Source organism: Bombus vosnesenskii, unplaced genomic scaffold, assembly GCF_011952255.1.
Source record: "Bombus vosnesenskii isolate JDL3184/JDL3185 unplaced genomic scaffold, Bvos_JDL3184-5_v1.1 scf7180000013285, whole genome shotgun sequence".
Lineage (NCBI taxonomy): Eukaryota > Metazoa > Arthropoda > Insecta > Hymenoptera > Apidae > Bombus > Bombus vosnesenskii.
This window is the reverse complement of record NW_022882938.1, coordinates 1,931,564-1,951,484: the sequence shown is the minus strand read 5'-3', so window position 1 is coordinate 1,951,484 and position 19,921 is coordinate 1,931,564. Positions and strand designations below refer to the sequence as shown.

The following is a 19,921-nucleotide window of genomic DNA, read 5'->3' as shown; positions in this document are numbered from 1 at the left end:
AGAAACAATTTGGAATCGCTTAGAATACGTTAAGAATAAAACATATCTTTCATCGTTACTCTATTAACCATCCTAGAAACAAATAGTGAGTAATTAAAAATGAAACTGGAAAACTCAAGAGCGCAGCTTTATTCTCCGTTGCTATAACACACTGTATGTTATTCTGTCCAATTATTGTAACATATTACTTTCATCTTATCGTTATCCAATTCAATTACCCCGCAATCTGTTTCGATTGCGATAAAGTACGCGGAAATACGTTCTCCGCGATGGTTAAGTGTCCAGTGTCTAATACCCGGGCTCTGTACCCAGGATTCTCGTCAGTTACTTCAAACAATTGGATACACGTTATCTGCTTGAGATCTCTTGGAACATTACGTTCTCGTGAACGTGAGTCTCGGGAACTGTACAGATACTGCTGACAATCTTGTCGGACAGTCTCCAACATCGTTCGCGAGTAGAACGATCCGATTTTAGCCTGTCGTGGAAAAAATATTTGTCGATTTTTATCCGATCGAACGAAAAGAGAAGCTCCTGACACGCGAGACTCGTTCTCAAAACGGTGGAAAAGAGAAGTTCCAAACTTACGAGCGAGATATCTGCGTGACAGAGGAAGGGAAAAGAGATACCGTGACATATAATCAAATGTGTTCCTTAGAAAGTTTCCTATCCAAAGTTCCCGGAATAAAACTTTTTTCATTTGACGTAATGCAGCCCCTTCCTCGCCACCGTACTCGAACTCGGCTTAATTTTCGCAGATAAGACGGAGGGAAATTTTTGCAAAGTCAGCTTCACGTTGTATACATGTAAGTAGCGTGATGAATTCGTTGTGTTTAACTGGTTTACTCCACGATATTACAACTAATCGAGTGATTAGAGGAAAGCTACGAGGGCTAGTTTTAAGCCACAAACAATGGCAACGGCGTCAGATGCACGATGAAGTTTCTATTACCTCACTATCTGGTACAAGCGTGAACAAATTGCGAGCATTTATGCTCGTTGGTAGATAAACTCCAAGGTAAACTAAGCTGGCACACCGCGTTACGAGCGTGACGAGATGAAGTTTATTAATCTTCCGCGCGGCTCGTGTAATGGAGGGAAATTAATTGTCCAAGAGCCATGAACCATCGTGAAATTTTAGCTTGGCCGATGACTTTCTCCCTTTTTCGCCTCGCCATGGCTATCGATGCACTTTACGCATTACATGTATCGAGATTAACATTTTAACGCGACAATTATGTTTAATAGAGTGCACGTAATGTTTAATTTGAATAATCCAGTTCGATATGAATATTAAATTAGCCTTACTAGCGAATCCACGTGAATAGGTGAAATCGAAAGTAAATCAAAATTTACATCGATCCTTTCATCGATATCCATTTAATAATAACATTTTAAATAACAAAATCGACAGCAGCTTTACAGAGCAACACGATCGAATAAATATTCCAGTGAACTCATTTTCTACCATTTTCTGTTTGTAATATTTCAAAAGGCCAATCTTCCTAATCTTATTCATTTGTATTTGTTTCAACAGTACCAAAACATTTACGAGTCGTGAAAAATCATAAACAAGCAACATTGTAATTTCCATGTACCAACGTGTAAAAACATCTGCCAAAAATATGGTTATTCCACCATTACAAGGCCAATAACATAAACTGTCACGTGGTACATGCGATATAATGATACTGCACAGAATATGTAGGACAAACTCTTTTGTGAAATACAATTTTTATTCTACAATGCGTACGAGTAAAACTTACTCGTATTCTGTTTGCAAAGCTTTCCACCATTACGTTATTTTCTATACATATATCTGAAATACAAGTTACGAGATCTTATGCGAGATCGGCAATTTAGTGTGACCATTCCCAGATATACTAATCATCGCATTGGACTCATAGTTTTGGTCTCGGAAATATTATTTGGCCAAAACGACACTCGTTCTTTCAGAACGAAAATAAAACGTGGTTGGCTTGCTGAGTATTAAATTTACGAGTTCTTCAGGATCATCGATCGCATCTGCAACATTGACTCGCGTGTTACAATCGCAAACAGTAGTAGATAAGAGATTAACGATAATGAACGTCAAAGATCATTCTGCTGGAAAACAATGAAAATAAACGACAGATTAATACATATATCTTCTAGCAACCGACTGTGATGTTGCGGTCACAGCTTCACAATAGGATTCGATTATATCGATAAACGAACAAAACGATGGCGAACGTATCGCAGATTTGATCGACTCGTGAAACTCACCAGCTTAACACGATCCTGCTCGCTTAACTCTACTACACGAAAAGAATTGTTACGAACGGTATTTGTTACGACAAATTGAGTTGAGAATGCTCACCGGCGAATTCTAACAGAGCTAAAGAGAACTTGAAAAAAGTTTCTCAACGCCTCCACGATGGATACTTCCCATTTGGTTGTGCCTATTTGAAACTGGCGAAAATTTAAAAGGCAGTACGAAAGATAAATTTCTTTGCTACGATAATAGTAGAATCCTCTTGAACAAGTAAATGTAACAAACAAATGGTTTCTGCTAGAAATACAAAATGGCTATAAAAAAAATTACGAAGAAAAGGGTATATATGCGAATGCGTTTTACACAAAACCGATGTTTCAACGTTCGGTATAAAATTTTGCTTCGTTACTCGTCTTCCTTATTCAGTGAAAAACGAGGAAAGAAAAAAGGGAACGGAATACGAGGAGAGTGAATAACACAGAAATGAATTGGAAATCTCTAGCGAAATTGATAAAAGGAAACATTGATTTCAGCTTCGCTGCACACGCCAGGCGAACACTTATAATTCATAAAGTTGAATAGATCGTACATATATGTAACTTTGTTATGAAACTGTAAAGCCATTACAATTTGCATTGCGCTACTAAAACGCGTCAATATGTGGTATATATGCGCATATACGAAACTGTGCATACTCTCGTTCACGCATTGTGGCTGATCAAAACCAAACATACCTATCTACTGCTAACTAGCAAGTACAAATATTAAAGGGATTTACAGCTAATTCTGTTAGTGAAATTGCAACGCTGACCAGGCAGAATCATAGAGCGAAGATCTGAGGAAAACTGGTGGGAAGTGAACATTCTTAATCAAATTTCTCGGTTTATTCTTTCTCGATTCTTGGAGATAATTGCGATGCTTAAAAGAACTTCGTTTCTGTTAATGGAAAGTTTGGAAGATCTAAACTAGAAAGCAACGCGAGAAAAAACGGAAACACGGCGAACGATCAAGAATTTAATTTTATATAGAAGCATCACCTACGGAAAATATTGTTTCGTTAAAAACTGTTCCACTTAGCAACACAAAAGAAATAAATCAACGATACAATACTCATCTATTGTGTCAAGAAGGGAGGATTGGTAGCGCGTATTTATAGTATGAAAAAGAAATTTCTGATAAATAGCATTCCTGACAGAAGGAAATTGCATTACCGTCGATGTCTTACACACTTCGCGATAACTATACATGCGAAACGCAGACCGTGAAATATTGGAAATCGTTCGATCAACCGACGGAAGTTTCACAACAATTACAAGAACTAATTCAAGTTTATCGATTAACAGTTCATGTCATCAGAATTAGTAATAATAATTAAAGTGGGTGGGAACCAAATTAAAATAACCCACGATTGGAAAGGAAGTTAAAAAGACTAATGGTAAAGTTTACTCGTGATACATTTCGCGTCGCATAATCAGGTCACGTAAAAATATATTTTATATAGGCGTACAAATTACTTTTCTCGGTGGCGTTTGACAACTTTTATAAAATTGTTACGCGGAAGCTTTAATTAGTACATTCTCATCCGTTGACGTAGTTCTCGAAAGATGTATTATTATAAAATATCTGAATAAACACACGCGAAAGAAATATTTAAAAACGCGAGGATTATACGAAGAGAGAGAAGAAAATAAATCATTATTTTTGATAATTGCAATGCCTAAGGCATTTTTATTAGCTACAAACTTATTAATTGCTAATTAATTACGACGAATTCAAAGTTTATTTGAAATTTCTCCAAATATATCGTTTCTGTAGCGAATTCTACGTTTTATATCAAATACATCTGTCCTGATTGCACGTAGTTCGCTAAAATTTCCTTAACATAAATTTCGACTCTATACATACTCCTTTCCTGATTTCACTGTTTTACGATAAATTTTATAATGGACAGATTAATATTCGAATTTCGTACCTTTCAATCGCAGTGCCGCTTTTTCCGCAGACAGATTTGCACGTTATGGAATTAAAATCGCGTAGTGACAATAAAAAAAATTTTTCAGAGCAGAAATGTTCGCTATAGAATTATTTGATGGGAAGTAATTGAAAGCGCATACGGACGTATAGGCGTTGCTCATTTGGTCGAAAAAACAAACGTACAGCCCTCGGTACACGTTCAATTATTGACCAATGAAGCAAAATAAGTATTCGTAGCCTGACTGTTTTCACTTCGCTAAATTTCGGCCAATCTATTTTTCTTTTCTCTTTTACAATTATTTCTTAATTTCTTCTTACTCGTATATGCTGTTCGTTCTTACGAGTAAAGTAATTACGTCAAATATACTTAAGTAAATTACTTTGATTACGTTTTAACGGACCAAACACGAATTTTTGATTGATGAAAATTTGCAACTTCAATATCCCATTTTTACTGATCTATAGAAAAGTTCAAAATGTTATATTCTCGTTCAAAAGAAATCAATAAGAAAGTAATCGCGTGACATTTCTGATTCTCTAATATTACGCTAAATTATTACATATCGTTACCATTAAAAACTATGCAAGAGGAATATTGACATTTCCAAAAATATATTTTAAGAATTGTCCTTTCCTTTTCCGAAAAATTAGCCGTTCTTGTAACGAAAGATAAAACGCATGTACTGTCATTACCTTGTTCGCCAGCTCGCACGAGGACTATCTCATGAATCGTCAGCAGGATGACGGTAAGCCCGAAGATAGTGTACTGTAGATAGCGCCACATCTCCGAAAACGAGAAGGGCCAGTCCCTACGTGCTGTCCGGATGGCCCTTCATTCCCCCTTTCAACGAATATCCCTGTGCCAAGGAAACGTTAGCCAGGGAAAAAACGATTCATCGATTCCCAGCTGTTCGTCAGATCTGTAGCCGTATATCCCGACGCAAACACCACTCAGACGGATAACCGTAGCTACTTCGATCCCTCCACCGTAGCGACATTAACCGATCTCACGGTGGAATGCTAAATAAACTGCTTTAATTAGCCAATTTCGCTCAGCAAAGGGATTTTATACTCTTCTTTAGCTTTAAGTCGCTACTACAGCTTCGTCTAATCAGTGAACCAGTCGGTCCTAATGAATCGAACATCTTGAACGCTTGCCGCGATATTTAAAAGTATTTTTTATTTTAGCTATTACGATTCGTTGTATTTTCCATTCGATGATTATTCCCGTCTCGAAAATCTTCTTTACGGAAAATGTTCAATTACGACAGGTTAACAGGTACAGATGTGGCTTGAACAAACGTATTACCACTTGAATCATCGAAATCAAATATTGGTTCGTGTAGGTAACGTCTATGCTATTCACTCGCGATCAGTTCACGATTCGTTTACCGTTTAGCGAAAAATTAACTTTTTGTTCGTTGGTTTATCATGACCAATTCGAAAGAAACGACATCGTGTTCACGCTCAAGTTCCTTTCCGATATACATCATCTGTGGTAACTCGGCAGCGGTTTACGATCGTAGAATCGAAGCTCCACTTCTCTTTCGTTAGAAGCAATCAGATTCCTTATTCATCTAAAATTTAACGATCCTTTAGCCTGGAGGTCCTGTTTTAACGATTACCAAGTTTCACTAGAAGCTTATGCTCCTCGAAAATGTACGAGACTCGCATCCTTGATGGTGGCTGCGAAAATCGCGGGAAAACCAACGAAGGCGGACGAGCCACCCAGAGCCGTGAATAAACTGCGATACACTATGTTCTTTCTTCTCCCCGATCTTTCACAATACATTCATTCCAGAGAATCGAATTAATCGAATACTCTTAACACGAGGAGCAGCTCGTTCGAAGATTCGTCGCAAGATCACGAAGATCAACATGTGACGCAACAGCAATACACTTTTCTTTTCAGAATATCGACAGAAACACTGCATACACTTGTTAATAATTTTATGTTCCTCGTTCGATTATACTGAACGAACAAAAGTACATGCGTGCAACGATATAGTCGCCTTGTGCAAACGATACGCGATGATCGTCACGAATTCGTGAGATCGCTGGCGAACGTCATCGTCTTCGCCGCGTGGCGGATAAAAACGACCGGAACGGAGCGCGGTAAACGATGTAACAAAGAGACGAGCGAGTGACAAGCGAGGAAAGAGGAGATAGTTGCACGCGCGAAAACGAGAAGAGTTCGCGCAACCGAATGCGAGCGCAGTGGCACGAACGGTTCGGTAAACTCGCCAAGCGCTTCTTCGAAACACGGAGATCCGATCGGAGAGCCGAGCAGAGACGACGGTAGCCGTGCGGACCCGAGTGAAGGGATCATGCGACTCAGCTACTGTTAGGCGCCTCTATCCAGCCACCCCCATCGTGAAACGCCTGTCCGGTTGCGCCGTGGCACACTGATAGCACCGCCACCTCCCACCCTTACACACCTATTGCTCCAGATACATGCGCTATCTTCTTATTTTACTTATTACTGTTTCACAACGGTTCGTCCCATCCGTTAGCCCTGATCAAAATATATCGCGCGTTGCTCAAAAGTTATGAAAAATCAGGTGAAACAAGGGTGAATCGTTGCATGTGACTCGCGCTTCTTCTCAATTCAAAATCGAGTTTTACGATATATTCTGGGACGAGGCACAAGTGGGTCGTGACATTTGTTCTTTGCGTAGTCGATTAAACAGAGGCAATGAGATGATAAGTCGAAACGCTGAGGACGGCCGATAACGATGGATGTATCGTGGTAAGGAAACCAAATTGAAAAAGGCATGAAAATGAAAGAGTTCGATGAAGGATCGTTGACGGTGTGAGCAACAGCTGGGATTCTTTGCGTTCTCATAGCCTGATAACGACAAATCCGTAAAGCAACGAGCGTCGTAAATCAAAACGAGCCTGAAACAAGCAGGTACTAGATGCGAACGTAATACAACTCGGACTGCTCTCGTTATAAGCCTGTTGTACCAGTATTAAACCGAAGTGTGAAACTACGTGCGATCGCTATGCTCCAGCAGCTGTTATTGCCAGATGCAATGAACCGAACGTGTGATCATGGATACAAGCTGAAAACCATAAAGTAACAACATAGCTGGTTGTGTTGGCCGATTTAACGCTCTTTTTAACTAATTCACTTTAATTTACAACCTATCCGTTTCGCTGCGCTCTTGTACTGCAAGCTGTTTTATAACAGTTACGATTCTGTCGGCCCGAACATCGAAACGAATTTCGATGTTTTATCTTTTTCAATTCTTCGTTCTACGTTACATCGTCGTGTGCATTGTGCCATATTTGGCAACGAAAAGGAACAATCGCAGTTACAGCTGACCTCTGGGCTTAATTATCCAATTTACCAATATCGATGATTTATTTTCGTTTAAAATGGATGAAACTGGGCCACCACGGCCAACTTTAGAAATAAAACCACGCGTGGTATTCGTGTCATTAATTTTTTAACGATCTGTTTAATTTTCAAACATTTGTGTAAAACTGTAGCTGCGTGAAAAACCGAGCATTTCGAAAACATTTCCGTTTAGTGCAAAAGCCTGTAACTAATTGTAAGGTATTGAAAACAAGCCCACCGTTTTGTCGTTATCATTTTGCAAATGTATATTTTTCGCTAACGTACAGCTACGCGTTGTCAAAATAACTGCAATCGATTTCGAATAAATTTCACAGTAAAACCGAATTCCCGTTAAGTTTCAGATATCGTTTCTTATAAATTATTATTCAAAATTAATTTCGTATTCCACGACTGCGAACTAGACTGGAAGATTCGACATTAAACTAATTGAACCAGAAAAATCGAAGTGGTATCGATGAAATACGACATAAAGGCGATCGCGTAAGAATAAATCTGTGCAGCTTTCGATAATACACGTGTGAACATCGCCAACAAATAATTGAGCAAAGTCGCGCCGATAACGGAGGCAGTTTGTCATTAGACGATTTAGTTCTCCTCGCCGTGGACAGCGTATCGTAAATTTGACATAAAATTTATGCGACAAAATTACAGTCTGATACAGAGTGCACGATACATACAGATAGCCGGCGTTATGATGCATGGACCCGGCACAGAATTAATCCAATAAAATATCAACGATACGCTATCCGGGAAATTCTATGTTATGTAGTAACGCTATTACAATCCTATGCGCGTAAACATGTCACTTTTGCTCGAATCACTGTTTTCTCTTTCCTTTCTTCTTTTCCCTTTTTCTTTTTTCGTTCTATTTAATTTCCATGGGTTTCACAAAGTCCATGAATTTACAATGATTTTTCCACGCGTTAAAAATGCCGTACCAATACTTAGGAAGACATATTACAGGCAGAATATGAAACATCGTCGCGCTGAAACTGATCTGAATTTAATATGCTCGGGAGCAACAGTGTTCAGGATGAAAAAATTGCATGGTTACAAAAGACAGGACGTATAAATTGAATTTTTACAATATGAATAAAACATTTAACGTTTCTCGTGCTATATGATAGCGATATGTCTGAAATATTCGCGTAATAAAAATAATAGGTATAATTAGAATTCTTTTAAATAGATCTTTGATGGGTTTAATATATTCTCATTTCGTTGATGTCGAATTTAAGCCGAAGATGTTTGTCGTAATCTGTATTTATACAGTTCCGATATTTCCTAGATATAGGAGCTTTTGATATTTGTGAATGAACTGCAGTTGGTTATGATCCAAATATTTGGCAGAGCACGCAGCGGTGCTGCGATATTTATAAATTGAAAAAGAAAGAGGCGTGTGTCGCACACCGGATGCAATTTGGTCGCGTTAAAGCAGTAGGCACTTCCTGCAGTTTGACATGGTGATATTCGCTCTGAAGCATTTCGCAGTCTGCCTCTAAACGTGAATATAAACTCGGAAGATCGAAATAACCCAACGCAATAATCAAAGTTTTGCAAAGATTTACTCGTTCTTAACATTATAATTCCCTATTCGTGTAAGTTCAAAAACAGAAATTCGGTGTATCTTTCACATAAATATTCATAACATCACATTGTGTGGAATTTAATTATAAATTGAAATTAACAAACTTTGATTTAGGTATCCGATTCCCTAATAATACGCGTAATTCACTGATAATAAATTCCAATTTCGAACGTATAACGTTTATCTGTAACGTGTTACTTGTTTCACCTATTTAACATGCATTATGGTATTAGCCGCTATCAAATTATACCTCACATTCGTAAAATTTATTATTCCTTGTGTCTTGCAACAAAAATTCCTGTCTAAAGACTAGATCCACCTCAAGAAATTAATTTCGCCTCTTATGCTGCACGGAACATTACGGAGGAAATTTGTTTTTGCTCGGATGCATACTTAATGGTCTACCATCTACACATTTTTTCGCTCTCGCTTGTTCTTTCCACTTGTTTTCTTCTGTTTTTGCTTTTACATTCGTTACTATTCACCCGTAAATACAAACAGTTAATAGCGTGTTTCGTGATTTTATCTTTATGTTTGTATGTTATTTTATCAAACAATAAATTTTGACATATAATCGAGATAAAGAGAAAAGCGATATAAATGTTTAACGTGAATCTTGAAAAACAAAAGCAAACGAGTCTACACGAATTTCAATATCGACATAACCGAGCTTTTATTACGTTCAAAAGGTCTAGGTCAAAATTGTCTAACCGATGAATCCACTGCTAGTATGCAATTCTGGTAGAACGTTAAAAAGTAAAAGACCCGACAGTTATCCTATAGGTACTCGTATCCACGAATATTCCCGTACATACTATGTTTCAATGGTACTGTTTTAAAGAGAGAAAACCGACGAATTTTCCCGGCATATTTGAGACATTTTTCTGAACAAAAAGGATTACATAAAAAATAGGTCGATTTAACTCTATTACGATGGCTATTTAGGCCATCTATTCTCATTCTGTTGGAGACGATTTGCTTCTCTCTATAGTTGTTATACTTTATAATAATCGAAAAGTATTAAAAAGTATAAATTAATTTAGTTGATGGCATCCCTATGCAAGACCTTAGAATGTAATAGAATTGTTAAATAAAATTTAGGATCGTTGGTCAATGGATAGAAAGAACTGGATGATCTCCGTCTCACAGTCATCTGATCTATCCCCTTTAAATCTCATTCTATGGGATTGCACGAAACGGAAGGACAGATTTCAAGACTGATACATTTAAATAGTTAATAACGAATATAACTTAACACAAGTTAAATCATTGAAATACGCCTGATTGTTATTTGTATATATCGATTGATCTTCTAAATGAGGATTATGTTGTTAATAACATTTAAATCTTGAAATAATATTCCGTACAAAGATACCGGCGAATTTTGCAAATTTTCTCGCAGAATTATGTACTCGCGTTCGTATACCATAAATACGAATATGCTTACACGAGATTAAGAACGAAGATTAACTTATGAATGCATGTTGGAGTTTATATGACATCAAGAACTCGGCTGAACAATGAAGCTCGAGTCCATCGTTTTACTGCGTCACATTGAGTGAATTCGAAAAAGAAAAGGACTAGAGTCAATCATTTTGCGACCACTGTTCCCTTACGGTCATCGGCGTACTTCAAATGAAATTGGAATTTTCAACAATTTCGTCTCTGTTCCGGCTACGCCTCTTTTTTAACGTCGAGAGATCGATCCGCCTCCCCCTTCTCTTCATTTTTTTTTTTTTTTTTTCGTTCCAGAAATCATCGTACACCTCGACACACCAGACCATTTTGCGTGCACGAAACCATGTAAAGCCGCGGAGAGACTGAATATTTTCGCGTTTTGTTCCACGAGATTTTATGGCCAAATCAGTGTCAGACCTTGAAGAGTGGAAACTTTTCAGACTGACCTATTGATATATATGTAGTTGCTTAATCCACGATCCTAGTCATCCAAATTTATCGATACCACGAAGAAACAAACATGGAAATTAACTGTACGCTTCAAATCGATTCTATAGATTACAAAGTTTATAGATTTTAAAGAAACAGCTGATTAAAGTTTCGGAATTAGACGTTCGTACAAAAGCGACGACACTTTGTTTCCAAAAGTTGATCAGAATAGACGCTGTTCATAGACGCTCGTTATCTTCCAGCGATCGTAACGAACTGAATTCTCAAGCAGTCGTTAGATCTTCGTAATTTCAAGAAGCGGTAAAGTTGAAGACAAATAAATGAGAAGTAGAAATTGCTATGTAACTGATTCCCGTTTTAAAACAATAAACACGAACGAACGAGTTTATAACAAGTTGGGATATAGCTATCAAGAACAGCGAAATTATTGTTGATCCCCCTGACTGCAACGCTATCAAGATAAAACTTAATACTTAATAAAACTGGTTACTCTATATAGATACGATCCAATTCAATCCAAAGCAGAGCAAATCGGTGAACTGCGTTCGAGCGTTGCTTATCGAAGTAATATAATTTTTGCCACGATGAATAGCGAAACTTTCTGCACTGATAAGCAAATATCTTGGGACTTGGCAAAAACAGACCAACGCGTACAGTCGGTGAAAGAGATACAACGAGGCGATAAAAGCGGTCAGGTGTTTAAATTTATATGCTTTGAGTTCCGAAACAGCACTTTAAAATGTAAGTGCAACAAAAATAGACGCCGCTGACACTCGAGTTGGTTCTGATAATCGAATAAAACAGTGCTTGAGCAAATTCTAAATGTACGTAATTTTCTATCTTTTACACGAATTTTGCTGCCTGATGTTTAAATGTTTCAACACGTTTACGACTTCTAATCTATGTTAGCGCGCTTCATTATAATTAACAACATCGCTATATGGTTCCCACCGACTATGTATAACGTAAATATGTATATCAATACGAAAACGTATAAAGTCTTGGATTTTGAAGTTAGCTTGCAACTGGGTAACCGTAATTTTAAATCGCGGCAAGAGCCAGTCAGAATCAGCTGTCATAGCACGTTTCCGACAGGTACAGCTGCACATCCAGAACAAAACATGTATTCTCCATTCTGCCATCGAATATTCAGAGAGGCTTTTAACAATTCATCAATGCCGACGGTGGTCGGGCTTTACGTGTAACCCTTACCTAGGCATTTTACGATTTTCCTGTCAGCTACCCGCCAGAATGTATGACGGACACGTCGATCATAAAGCGAATCGATCCATTGTACGCGTAATTTTGTAAAAATTTGATCGTTTCGTCGTAGCGCTATAAAGCGCAACGATTTTTCCGAGAAGCGTCGAGAAACCTAGACAAACGAAGTACTGAAATGTCGAACGATTGATAGAAACACGCTTCTTCTGATTTCTCTCTACGTCGAAGTAATCCAAAAAGCGACTACAGCGAGCAAATCCTCTCGATACCGTACGTCGCACGTCTGCTGTTGCTTAACAATAAATATTTTCCCTGGAAAGCAGCTTTACGTCCTTGCTGGCGAAGTTGCGCTATTCATAGTTGCAATATGTGTAAACTGCATGGAACAATACCCTTAAGTAGCTGTGGAAATAGCTCCAGTTCATGCGAGATATCTTATGCGAATAAAGATACATAATATATCGACTATGACAAGGGAAAACGAAAAGAGTTATTACCACAGTAACATGAAAATACGTCATTGAAAGATATCGTTGCGACAGACGCATTCTATCCAAAACGAATAGCATATTTCGGAAAAAAAGTTCTTAGAAAGGAACAATCTTGATGGGTGAATTTTGCCAAGTTTCAGGGTCCTGCATCGTTCTGTTGAACGAACCTACGTTCGCTTTACGAAAGTGACTTATTTTCGAATCGTCGAGCTATCAACTGGAATTCATAAATCGTGAAATCATGAATAGCCGTCAAATTCTACGATAAATCCTAAAAACCACCAACTACGGTGTTAGAAGCAGATAAGCCAAACGCGAGTCTGAGAACTATTCAGAAAATCCTCTGACAAAAGTTTCGTCTAATATTCATGGCAGCAAGCAAATACCTAAACCAATCAAAATGACAAAATGTCAGAAGCAGATTCACGTTCCGCAAGACCTTGGTCGTAAAAACATCGCTGCATAGGTATAGTAGGCAGTGATACCGGTTGATTAATTAAGTACGCGACGATAAGTCTGCCAACCTACTGGAAAGTAGTTCATTGTGATGATAAAATGGATCTGCCGGTAGCAGACCTGTAATTCAAGATAGTGAACGAGATCACGCCGAGGTATTCAATCAACTGTCGGCGGATAGACAAGGCCGCCATCCTCGACGAATTTCCAATAGACATTTAATTATCCTGGACAACGGATGGCGGTACTTTTAAATTTTGCAGATGCGAAGCAACTTCCTGTCGCGGCTTCGACAGTCATACCGAATAGAGCTACATCCCAGCATTGCAACAAGATTCTCCTTGTAATTCGTCAACGAGTGATAGCACATCGACACGGGAATCTGATTGATGACAACGGTCTATCACGTTGTTCTCCTTTGTAATGAAACGTGGAAACTGAATGAACAGAGTCACAATGGCCGGTTAAATAACGTCGAAATATTGTACAATGGATCGACTTTTTCCCATTCGTTCAATTTGACAGGGTGGAAATATTAATCGAATTAGATTTTCGAATCTCACTAATTAGCGAAAGAATGAGGAAACTATTGTTTTCTTTTTTCCTTCCTCTTACACGATTTTAAGCTTTCGATCAAAATCGTACGTTTCTCCTATTTATATATAAAACAGCTGGGGAAGATTTCTTAGATAGAAAAGAATTATGAGTTAAGAGAGGAGAAAAGACAATATCTTACGGGAATACACAATATAGAAAAGTTTCCTTGTGCAGGAAAACTTTAATTATTCATTACCGACTTTAAAACTTTGTTTATTCCTTTGGAAATGCAATGTACTGTTTCCCGCGCGAACCACGAATATAAAGCAACTAACCAACGAGAAAGAGACATTTGGCAAGTCATACTCGACGAATATATTCTTGATTGTTTGGCTCTAGCTAGTTCCACGACGTGACGTAAGATTTACGAGTTGATCTACGAAAAGCTCTGTATTTCATACGAAAGTGGCGTTATGAAAGCCTATGCAGGGTGCTTCGTTACACGACGAATCCCGCAGAAAGCAAGAGGCGTGAGATGTATTTCCTTTTTCATTGCCGTGGACGAGCTGACAGGAAAAGAAGAAGGAAGCTGAGAATCTCGACTAACGAGGAAAATCGGGGCCATGAAATTCAAACAAATACAAATAGAGAACACTAGAGAACACTGGAGAAGCTGGCACGCTTCGAATGCTTCAGCGTCTGGTTTGACCTGTCTCTCAACACATTCGGTGTAACCCGTAAGAATGAAGTGCCGCTGTTCGCCACCCGGAAACGAATGCAGAATCCGCAAACTGCACGCTGCCCAGAATGATGAATGAAACGTTACTCTAACAACGCCGCAACTGAGAAAGTCCGACCGGCCACCCTTGCATGCATCACGAAAGACGGCTCGCAATTTTCCATCTCGGTTGAAAGATTTCACCCGCAAAATCAACGCCTCTAAATATTGTCAGAATATCTAACCCCTTGTACATTCAACGAGAAACCAATAAGGATTTTCTGTAAAAAGAGAACAAATTGAAGTTATTAACATACCGAAGTTTTAAATTAATTCGGAAATGTTCATTTCAAAAACTTAAGTATGCAAGACTTACGTAATAAAGTGTTTCTACATTTGTTGCAACATTATATGTTGAAATAAATTTGATTGAATGAAATGTGTCATTAGTGCATTCTTCTTCTGGTTGCACTTTGCTTTCATATGTGTGTTTGTGTATTAAATTTTAAATGATTGTCCAAATGTCACATTAAGAAGTTCTAAACTAATATCTCGAATAATATAACCACCAGTGTCGTACTTTCAGCGATAATGTCAAGAAATATACGGTCAAATATTAAGGAAGTAACATTACCAAGTTGCACTTCTAATTGCGAGAAACTCAAAACACGATACAGCAGTCTTTACTAATTATTGTATAGCATTTCTCTCTATATGCTAGTGTCCCTTGCTCCTAATATTGTACGTAGAATACGTAGCAGCTGGTACCACCTACCCAACGTCAACACGCAAAGATATGTTATTGCCCTGATTTAGAAGCTCGTTAATAACACGAAATAATCAAAAACAGAAATTATTAAAATTTTTATTCCGCGTTATAATACGTCGAATAAAAATTGTCAATAAGATACGTTTTTCATAAAGACTTATATAAAAGAAAATTTCATTTAGATGAATTAATACAAAATTTTGAGATATGTTAAATCGTGTAATAAAATATTACATAAAAAAATTTTTCATTTACGAGCTTTTACATCAAATAAGGTATAATGCAGATATTTGATAAAAAAATAACATTTAATAAGACTTTCTATTATACTGAAATAAATAGATCGTTTCGTTAATTCATTTTTTTAACTATCTATTTTATGAACCTTTTAAGGTATTAGCGCTATCTGTATGTATAGATAAAACATGATTACTACATCAAAGTATTATAAATACATACATACTAGTTACTAAATAAATATTATATGCACACTGAAGCGATCGATTTTAACAAATTATTTATACTATAATAAAAGTTAATATCGAGTAATGTATTAATACATATGTATGTACATTTATCAAGTTTCGAATTGGTTATACTCCCTACTTTACCAGCTACCACCAGCTCTCTCCTATACCATTGATTAAATATGCATAAACATGATACAGAAGTTCTATACTTCGTCAATGATGAAAAGATACAAAATGGACCCAATATACCCTGTGACCCAATATTATACGGGATATTTTACTTCTTTTAATGACAATAAACGTTTCATATCTCTCCTGATTCCACGCGCACTTAAAATGGAGCTCCGTGTCTTACGTACTGAAATACCGACCTCGAGAAAAACAAAATACTTGCAGCCTTTATAATTTATTATGGTAAACATACAATAATATTTTCAATCATAAGTATGTACTCAGATTAATTGTCAGTCGTATGTGATTTATCTCAGTTATCAACATGATATTGATATTATTAATATAATACTATAAAGTATTACTAAACTATAATACTATGACGTCAAAGTCATGCCATTCATATAAATCCTGAACTAATAAATAAGTCACATGAAAAGGGCACATTACTATTCACAGATATAATAAACAGGATCACTGTGCTTGTAGAAAGTTGTACATAATACAACCAGTCATCCATGTCGATTCGCACATTTTGTCTTATGACATGACTGGATGACCAGAGAAATATAAAGGTATGCGACTTACCATAAGATGCGGTAACGCTACAATCGATACTGCAGTAGTTCAAAGTTATCGGTAAGCTAGTTATCAGGAAGGAACCATCGAACCCTGTAGAGGAATTAGGAGATGCAGAAAATCTGCAACAAAGTATGAGACATAATTTAATCTAAAAAATATAATGGCATATTTAATATAAATTTTATTTCCTAATTAATGATAGTTAAAATGAAATATAAAAGGATTCACATTATAAATGCTATATAGTAACAATAGAATATAAAGAATAGATAGAATATATTATAAATTAATTATAGAATTAAATGAGGTACAATTTGCAAAGTGCGAAATTGTAAGAGATTCAAAATAGAGACTATGAACAATCTTGAATAACATGTAGGATATTATTCTTATAGGATATTATTACTTAAGAAATTTGAGATTGAGAGAAAATTAAAAAAAAGATCTATAAAAGAAATAAAGAATTATTAACGTTTTCGTTTTAAATTAAATACTATTGAATACTATTGAATAATGATTAAATATTACCGATTAAAAAGACAAAACAAACATATTTATGCATTTAAATAGTTAGATAATTAGAATAAATTAGACCTTACCATATTTTAATGAGAACTCAACGATTTTGTCGTGAATCATCATGGCAGCTTTTTGAATTTTATGGCGTCCGTTTGAACTTCATGGCGTTCTCCAAATATCTCGAAGCTTCTCTCAGAATCAACCATCTGTTAAAAAGAAAAACAATATTTTCAAATAAATGTATAAAAGGAATATATTATACAGAAACAAAACAATAATCAAGATCTAATACTCTTTTGAAAGTTCATAATAGGAGCTACCAATAGACGCTTCTTCTTGCTGTGCTTTCTGCTCTAAAACTGACTTTTTTACATCCCAATATGATAGATCGATTGCGAGAAATTATTTGTATCGATTATGATTGAATCTCGCGAGATATAACTGCATACTTTGCCGTTTCGTTGGCGCTACAATCTTTACTTATGCGCTAGACCATTGCGCGCAGTTTTCGTACAAAGACACACTGTCTAACGCGGAGGAAATTTATTATTTCAGTAATTTATTATTTTGATAGTGTGCAATGCTTTTTGAAATATTATAGAAATATAGAATTCTATACTTCGTTACAATTGTGAGATATATTCTCTGATTATGAGATATCTTGTTTTATATTTTATTTATAATTTCATTATTATGCAAGTTCAATTCAAACAAGTATTATACTGCATACTTTATGTATACTGAGTCGATAACGTTACATGTGGCAAACTAGTAAGAGAATCAGCCTTTAAGCGATCCCCAAAACGTAGGACAGAAAAAAGCGTTGCATGTCATGTCTAGCCTGTATCTCGTCTGTAGGTATAGTCAAATATGAAAATGACCAGTGATCGTTAATTAAGCATAACTGATATATGTACCCTGTTCATTGTAGATGACGTAATACATAAAACCTCTGAATAGTCGGTAATATAGAACGTGTGAAACACATGCGACAGCACCGACAAAGTACAGTTAGTCAATGGTAGTGCCACCTATTCAGTGATTGTAATCCCTATTATATGGTCAGATGTCAAATAGGCAAAATGTAATTACGAACATAGAAAAAACAGAGATTTCGTCTCTGCTACGAATGGAGATAAGATACAATAATTTCAATTGAATAATTATAATTGCTATATTCACCGTAGCAAATCGCAAAAATCGTAAACAACACTGATTTTTCTCGAGGTCGGTATTTTGGAACATTCTATTTTTCTTTATTTATACTTTGACTCGTTAATGGCCCATTATGGCAGACTTGAGAATCTTTATATATGTTATGTGCTATGTATTTGTTTTGTGTTATGTGAGATACAATTGTTATTTCCTTATACTATATTTCAGATTATAAGACACGAAGTCAGGTCTATTCTGCATTTAAACAATGAGCAGACTTTATCAAATAATCTTCTGATACTATACATGTTCATACATATTTAAAATAATCAAATGTGTCAGGTAACCATATTTCACTGGTACTCAAAAGACAGAAATACATACAGAAATATGTCTCTCTCGATTTCGCTACATAAGATTCTGACCTGCGGCCAGTTAGACAAGCACTATTGTACATATCTTAACCGAATCATTTCAACAAAATTAACCATTTTAAATTCCTCTTTAAGTTACCGACAATTAAATATTATATTATATTATATTACATCATATTAGATTATAACTAGATATATATTCGTTTAAAGAACGTCAAAATTAAAATAATCAAATTCACTCTAATTACTTATCTTTCCTCCGAGAGTCGAAACTCTAAGAACAAATGAATTTCTCTATTTTAGATTTATTTCGCTGTGGAACGTTATCTGCCCGTTCGCTTATGACATGAATTATGATGCAACCTATATGAAAGGTAGGTCAGAAATCGTTGCATACATACAGCATGTATATGCAGACTGCGCTATCGGGTGCGTGCACCGCCACATCGCGTTAAACCATTCCTTATATCGTAATCTAAGGAGGTGGTTGGCCGCACGGTCACGGCGGTAAGCTTGCATGCCTTCAAACAGAGTAGGTTACGGAGTTCGTGAATTTCTCATGAAGGAAAATGCACGGCTGCTCGTTGTCGACTCAGAAACTTGCTCTACCACGAAAAAGTGACGGGTGTCGTCATGGTGTTTCCGAGCTTGGTGAAGCTAAATGACACTATTTCCACTTTGAGGAGCCATTCAATGTTTCTGGAAACTTCCGTATCGAGGTTATGTATTCAGCAAGCCAACTTTTTTGAAGGGCTAAACCCTACAACTTTCTTTCGGTCACTTTCAACTCAATTATGTTCCTCTAGCATTAAAAAACAACTTCAGGGTCTGAACAAAGTCTTACTTATGATTTTTCCTTCCGATTTTACTATGCTAAGCGTGTTTTTAAAATATAAATTGAAATATAGATTGAAATATAAAAACTCGAGGATCATAGCGAGGATGTTGCTAAAATGAGAGCAAAATTGAAATAGAAAAACTTGAGGATCGCGGCAGGGCTAAAGAAATACATAAATGTATTATATATTGTTAATGTATTATGTATTATATAGGGTTAAAGGAAAACAATGGAATGCATAAAATAATAAAGCAACTGTAATATCATTTATCAAGATCCAAAGGAATCCAAAGAGGACTAACGCGCACCAAAAGGAACAGCAATTGAACAGAGATATCCGACATAGTTACAATCTACCTGCACACTATGAAAGTCTAACAAAATAACCAAAAACTTTCGAAACGGCCGCCTCGTCGTGCAAGTTCTACATGCCTTTATCCCTACAGCTAAAAAAAAGAGGAACTTCGGGCAGAATTTTTAGTCCTTTACTATAGTCACACGTTCCACGTTCAAGCACTTCGACTACATTGGA

General features: G+C 36.5%; 1 protein-coding gene across 1 annotated transcript in view; it reads right to left on the bottom strand.

The window, feature by feature from the left end:
- LOC117232169 (alkaline phosphatase, tissue-nonspecific isozyme-like) overlaps positions 1-6,257 on the bottom strand; it is a 181,589-nt gene extending 175,332 nt beyond the window's left edge. Inside the window, exon 1 of the mRNA XM_033491374.1 lies at positions 4,922-6,257. Within this exon, the coding sequence (XP_033347265.1) occupies positions 4,922-5,012 (91 nt within the window). The 5' untranslated portion in view covers positions 5,013-6,257. The remainder of the gene's footprint in view (positions 1-4,921) is intronic.
- Positions 6,258-19,921: the final 13,664 nt, after the last annotated feature.